Genomic DNA, 6877 nt, shown 5'->3' on the forward strand with positions numbered 1-6877 from the left:
ATTACATTGATTCCACAAGGTAGGTGCGATCAGCTGTTTTATCTGGTTATGGATAAGTCACCATTAATTGGCCCTTAACAGTTATAAAAAACACTAATCCCTTCAAAAAACACGAGTACTCTATAAATAATGTAAGGAATACTCCTTTGGGAGTATGGGACTGCTAAATATTGCATGCAAATAACTAATAATAAAATTTTACTTTGGGAACTCTGATAAAATGCAACAGCGCACTGGTTTTATGTATACATATTAGGGGGACTCATGTAACCGTATAAATGCCTTATAAAGTGTGTAAACGTATAAATTTATCTAGTTTACGCACGAGCTGTCAAATTTTGTATGAAAAATCATTTACACAATTTGTATAAATTTACGCGCACATTTCATTGTGTAAACACGGTAAACTCAAAGGAATGCAACCTTGCAGACATTACAGACGGAATTTTCATCAAAAATCTCCAACATCAGCAAGTAAAGGCGTTTCAGTTTTGATTTTTCACTTAATCTTGGTATTTTTTAATTTGTATAACAATCAAAAAATTTTTTTTGGAAATAATACAGCTGAAAAACAATCTAGTTTATCAAGAGTATTACTAGGTGCGTTCATATAACCGCGTGTGTAAATGGATATAATTTTACACCTTATAAGTTTATATGTTATCATGAGTCCCCCTATTATATTAGTTTCTTTATTCACGCAAATGCTAAATAACATAAGGATATTCGTAGTATAAAATATAAAAGTTGTATTGTCCCTCTTCATTTACTTTCATTTTAAATTAAATTCACTTCGATAATTCTTTCCGACACAATTCCTCGTTAGTACTTTGGCATATGATCCTCTGTGGGTGCTCCATGGAGTACTACAGTGAAAGTACTTTGGAAAGTATTCTTACGTATGTACTCTATGGAATACTCACAAACAAAGCGAGAGTGGGGTCACCTACTCCTCTCCTAGGACATCGCAATGTTAATTGGAGCACATTTTTTGTATGAATACAGATTAGTTTTGGAACACTCCTATACTCCCAAAGGAGTATTCCTTACATTATTTATAGAGTACTCGCGTTTTTTGAAGGGTTGTTAGAATACTCCAACATGAAGAAAATGAACACGTAATCCAACAATTTTTGCAGGGTATTCTCAAACACGGTTGCCAGACCATATTGTCATTTGGGACCAAAACTTAACGAAAAAAGGACCAGACCTCAAAAAAGGACCAAATTTTAGTTTTATTTTATTGGTTTACAAACAATTCGGCAAGTTACTAGAGCATCGTATTTTTTGTAAAAAGCGAAAATTGTAGGATGTTTCAGGGGTGTCCTATATCAAATTTTAATAAAAGAGAGAATTGGCTTTAGTTCAAACTGCACAAACAAAAATAAAGTGTACCTTTAGGTATCACAATTTCAAATTTTTAGGATAAGACTATGTCTTTCACCAATCTAACGTTGTGAACCTAGTTTTGCTTGATTGCAATGAAATAAAATGTATAGCGCAGTTAGGTTTTAGTAAGGAACGGTTAAAAAATTTGCGTTGTGGCAAACTCAATAAATCGTAAATGAAACTAAGCAATTGTATTGATGCTATTTTTATAGATGCTTTCATTTTCACTTACAGTTTAAACTTCATACCAGAGCCTAGATTCAGTAAGTGTGAGTTTTGAACTTAGGCTAAAAATGAAGCGTTTTAAAAGTTTCAACTGTATAATAATTGAACACCGATGGGAATATCTAAACACTAAAACAATTTTTTTTCTGATAAGTGCGTTGTTTCATCAAAAATTAATGACAATGTCAGTTTGTCCGAACATTCTACACTTCATTTTTAATGCTTCGCCTAAATTATCTCCCAAGTGAAATGTCATTGTTCTGCTACATTTTATTGATAGAGCAATTTTATTGGTAAGAATTCCATTGGAGTAAATTGAAAATTATATGCGCGTAATAGATTTGCGGCACTTTTTTTTAGCAATTTTGTTTCAGTGAAAAAGAATTAAAAGTACCAAAACCGTGCCGGAAAAGAACCAAAATTGAGAAAAGGGACCAATTGACCATATAGGTTCTCAAATGCAAGCTTCCACATCAAATATATATACATATAAGTACTTCAACGTTACGAAATACATTGTCGCGTTGGGAGGCTAAGTATTTCTGCATAAAAGCTTTATGACCACCACAATACCACAGATTAAGTATAAAATTTTACAAAAATAATAAATTTCGAAAAATCACACAGAATACCGCAGTCATTGTTTACGAATTTAGAAACAATGAGAATGGCAAATACGAACGGGTATGAAATGTAATGTCAAAACGTATATGCACATGGTTGTATTTATATGGACGAAAATGCTTTAAAATCGCATGAAATTGATAAAATAAAGTTCAAAAATAATAAATGATAAACACTTTAATATAAATAAAAAGATTCTTTTAATAACAACAAAAACGCCTCATATATTCTATATATATATAAATTGGTAAGGAATATCTCACTTATAATTTAAGCTAAATAATCTAAAGTTCTCTTTTGAAACTGAGTCGAGAACTGTGCGTGTGAATGTGCGAATTTCACCGATCAGCTGTTAGTTGCGCTACTTGGTAAAATATAATATGACTTCTACACCATGGATTTGTGACAGCTCAGACTTGTTGTTTTCTCTTGCACGTTCATTAATAGCGAAAATGGCAGATAAACGAAAAACCAAAAAATCGGTAAGCGAACTTTATTACTTTTTCCATCATTATAAAAATCGTGTTGTTATGTAGAAAGAGGAAATTGCACGAGAATTCGATTTACCTGAAAGGAAATCGAAAATTGCTACTATAATGAAACAGGACGGACAGGCGTACTGTATATGTCGCACCTCTGATTGTTCACGTTTCATGATGTAAGTATCCCATTTATAGCTTGGCTAAAATGTAGTTATTTTGAATCTTTGATATGCAGCGGTTGCGATGGATGTGAAGAATGGTATCATGGTGACTGCATCAATATCACCGAAAAGGAAGCCAAGCATATTAGGCACTACTATTGTCAAAGTTGCAAAGAAGAGGATCCAAGTCTTCAAACAGTATTTCGTATTGTACCTGTTGAGAAGACTGCTGCTCCTAGTACAGCAGCTGGCAATATAAATGATGCAGTTGACAAACGTAAAAAGTCCAAAGAAGTATTAGGTGTGCGTGAAACTGGTGGAAGTAAGATTGCAGCCGTCGGTGTTGAAACTAATAGCTGTGGAACTTGTGATGGTTGCCGTACACCGAATTGTGGTATATGCGAATCATGTCGCATCCGAGGTAGTGGGTATAAGCCCCGCTGTGAGATGCGCGCATGCCTAACGTCAATAACAGCTATGCCTACAACGGAACAGCAAGTGTCACAACAACAAACGCAACAACAGACACAAAACGTAACGCCAACTAATGCCGCAACTATAGCAGCATCAGCACCCACAACTGGACGCCACAAACGTAAAGAGAAACAACCGAAAGAACGTTCACGTAAAAGAAAACGTTCACTAAGTCCTGATATATTCATCAATCCGGACTTGGAGGGCTTACGACAATGCTATGGTCCAGGCTGTAGACATAATGCGAGACCACAATCAAAATACTGTAGTGATATTTGCGGTATAAATTTGGCGACTAATCGTATCTTTCAGGTAAGTAAAATAAAAACAAATTATTGCACTGCATGTATTTGTATTTGTTTGCTTAATATACACCGGAGCATGTTCTCAGAACCATATTGGCGAAATCATACTTCGTGTCCACCGGTTTCCTGCCACTGTAGTTGATGCATATAATTTAAAACCGGAGTACAATGGCCGGAGTTAAAACTATACGCCACTTATTTTTCATTTCAGAAGAACTAAAGCTTTCCAAATTCGCGGGAATATCGCAGACATATTTTTTATTTATTCATTTTAGTTAAATTGAACCACAAGAATTTACTTAAAAATTCACATACGACATTTGTTTTTATCGCAAGAAGTTTTTTTGCTCTAGTTGAACAGCTCGAAAATAAGGCAATAGAAGGGGTAGAGAACCTACGAGCTTAGGCCAGTATTATTTAAACTTTATGATTTTTCTTACCACTCCATCAGGTGCTGCCACAACGTGTACAAGAATGGAACCTATCCAATTGCCGTGCTGAAGAAGAAAATAAAAAGCAGTTAGATCAAATACGTTCCAAACAAGCTGTTGTTCGTTTTGCTTTAGCCGAATTAGACAAGCGTCATATGGAATTGGATTTGATTGTTGAGCGTGCAAAGCACAGTACCTTAGATCTAAATGCACAAGATAATAATGATATTGAGGACGAACAATCGATGTATTGTATTACATGTGGTCATGAGATACACTCACGAACGGCAATCAAACATATGGAGAAATGTTTTAATAAATATGAATCGCAAGCATCATTTGGTAGCATATTTAAGACACGCATTGAAGGCAACTCTATGTTTTGTGATTTTTATAATCCAGCTAGTAAGACATATTGTAAACGTTTGCGAGTTCTTTGTCCGGAACATTGTAAGGATCCGAAAATCAGCGATAACGATGTATGTGGCTGCCCCTTAGTGTCGAATGTTTTCAAACCAACTGGAGAATTTTGTCGTGCACGTAAAAAGAGTTGTTTCAAGCATTATGTGTGGGAGAAAATAAGACGAGCTGAAATTGATTTGGAACGTGTACGTCAATGGTTGAAAATGGATGAATTGTTAGAACAAGAACGTCATATTCGTCATTTAATGGCTTCTCGCGCTGGTGTGTTAGGCCTTATGCTACATTCCACTTACAATCATGAAGTAATGGAAGAACTTTGCAGGCAGCAATATTTTAATAATGCTGCTGCTGGTAATGGTGCGGGGACGGCCTCAACAGGCGGGGATACAATTGCACAAAGCTAATTAAGTTTGTATTTTATGCTTTTAAAAGCTGATCAAGAACAAAATAGATAATTTAAATTTTGTAAAAACAAAAAAAAAAAAAAAACTTTACCAAGAACATAAAAATACAACTATTGTATAAGAAAAACTTACCCTAAAATTCGATATTGATTATTGTTTTATATACCTCTTAAAACTCGTTCTTCCTACAACTGTCATATAGAAGGCATACCCATCATGAGCCTATAGTCAGTTTTTTTTCTGATAAGAGTAACTTGGCCAGTCTAAGGTTATAAGATCTGCACATGATGTTCGGCACTTTGCAGCTACGAGCTTCGTTCCACGCTTTTCTCGCTAGATATCCTTTCCCGAGGTCATTTGATGTTAACATACTTTTAAGAATATATACCTTACTTTAAAGTTGCTTTTAATTCGATTGTACTCAGTGTTTAGAGATAGTAGAAATTCGAATGGCATTGCGAATAATAGCCTAGCTTTGCTTAATGTCCTATGCATGCACCATAAAGGTTTCAACGTGGTGAACTTTAATGCTCGTAGTTTAAATGGTGAAAAGATGGATGTAGTCAGAGCGATATTTGAACAATCTAGTGTTGATATCATTTGTGTTTCCGAGACTTGGTCTAAACCTGAAATACTTGATGACCATTTTGACATAAAGGGATACGTACTCTATAGGATGGATAGAAAGGTAAAGAAAGGTGGTGGTGTTGCTATGTATTGTAAAAAACATCTCAAGTCGAGAATCATATCAAGTATAGCTGTTGGCGTCCCTGAGAACTTGCTAGTTGAAGTGTCTAGTTCAATGTCCAAAGTCCTTTTTTCGTACGTCTATAACCCTAATAAATTGTGCAACCTGAAGGAATATTTTACAATGTTGTCCTCGGTCGCAGTTGATTACACTGATATAATTATCTGCGGAGATTTTAATGTTAATCTCTTATGTAGTGACCCGTATACCTGCCGTTTGTTAGACGATGTTTCAAGTGTTGGTCTTGAAGTGGTTAATATGTGCGTACCAACAAGGTATGGACAGAACTGCTGCCCCAGCCTTCTTGACTATTTCATTGTGTCCGATATGTCTAAGGTCTTAAAGTTTGATCAATTATCCTTTATCTCAGACCATGATCTAATTTTCTGTTATTTGATGTAGTGCTCGATAACCACAGTGCAGTAGTTAGACCATCCATTTCACCAGATTATCGACGGCTGGACGTAAATAACCTTCTTGGAGACATCTCCAACATAAATTGGTTGCTTGTTGGAGCTTGAGTTCGGTGCATGAAAAGCTGAGATTTTTAAATGAAATTATTTTATACCTCTATACAACTCACGTCCCATCTCGGGTATATGCAACAGATCTTCCTCTTGCCCTTGGTTTAATAGATCCGTCCGTGCTATGATTATCAAGCGCAATAAGCTTTATTCCCTTTGGAAGAAAAACCGAAGCGACGCAAATTGGCGTGCATACAAACTTACACGAAATGAGACCACAGCCTATATTAGGAAAGAAAAATGCAAATACTACAGTAAAATGTTGAATATATCGTTGCCTAATCATGTTTTGTGGCGTAATCTGAAAAAACTTCGTGTACATGTGAGTGAGAGTTCTGACTGTTCCCTTAATCCTGAAGATCTTAATGCAGCTTTTGTGAGCCAAGCTAACCCGTCTTGTCTTAATACCAGTTTCTCAACCCCTCCCTTATATGTGTTTCCTGTTTGTCAAGTATTTGAGTTTACAGCTGTTTCGGAAGTTAATGTGGCGAGATGCATAATTAAGATAAGGTCCAACGCAATCGGTCAGGACAATATACCACTCAAATTTGTTAAAATAATTGCCCCGTACATTCTTCCTACAATTACGCATATTATCAACCACAGTATTACTACCTCCTGCTTCCCTGATATGTGGAAAATTGCCACGGTTATACCCATTGCAAAAACTAAGTTTGCAGATTGTCC

At 35.6% G+C, this 6877-nt stretch overlaps 1 protein-coding gene across 1 annotated transcript; it reads left to right on the forward strand.

Annotated features, from left to right (window-relative positions):
- The first annotated feature begins 2044 nt into the window (after positions 1 to 2044).
- Positions 2045 to 5057, forward strand: LOC137249597 (CXXC-type zinc finger protein 1-like). Its single transcript, XM_067781232.1, has 4 exons — positions 2045 to 2720; positions 2775 to 2896; positions 2956 to 3667; positions 4112 to 5057. The coding sequence occupies exons 1-4, from the start codon at positions 2619 to 2621 to the stop codon at positions 4916 to 4918; spliced, it is 1743 nt and encodes a 580-aa protein (XP_067637333.1). The 5' UTR covers positions 2045 to 2618; the 3' UTR covers positions 4919 to 5057.
- Positions 5058 to 6877: the final 1820 nt, after the last annotated feature.

This window comes from Eurosta solidaginis, chromosome 4 (assembly GCF_040869045.1).
Source record: "Eurosta solidaginis isolate ZX-2024a chromosome 4, ASM4086904v1, whole genome shotgun sequence".
Classification (NCBI taxonomy): domain Eukaryota; kingdom Metazoa; phylum Arthropoda; class Insecta; order Diptera; family Tephritidae; genus Eurosta; species Eurosta solidaginis.

Bases quoted from the DNA above. Each gene is read 5' to 3' on its own strand.
- LOC137249597 (XM_067781232.1), top strand. From the start codon at position 2,619: ATGACTTCTACACCATGGATTTGTGACAGCTCAGACTTGTTGTTTTCT. The intron at 2,721-2,774 runs GTAAGCGAACTT...GTTGTTATGTAG, and splicing joins AACGAAAAACCAAAAAATCG to AAAGAGGAAATTGCACGAGA. The intron at 3,668-4,111 runs GTAAGTAAAATA...CCACTCCATCAG, and splicing joins CGACTAATCGTATCTTTCAG to GTGCTGCCACAACGTGTACA.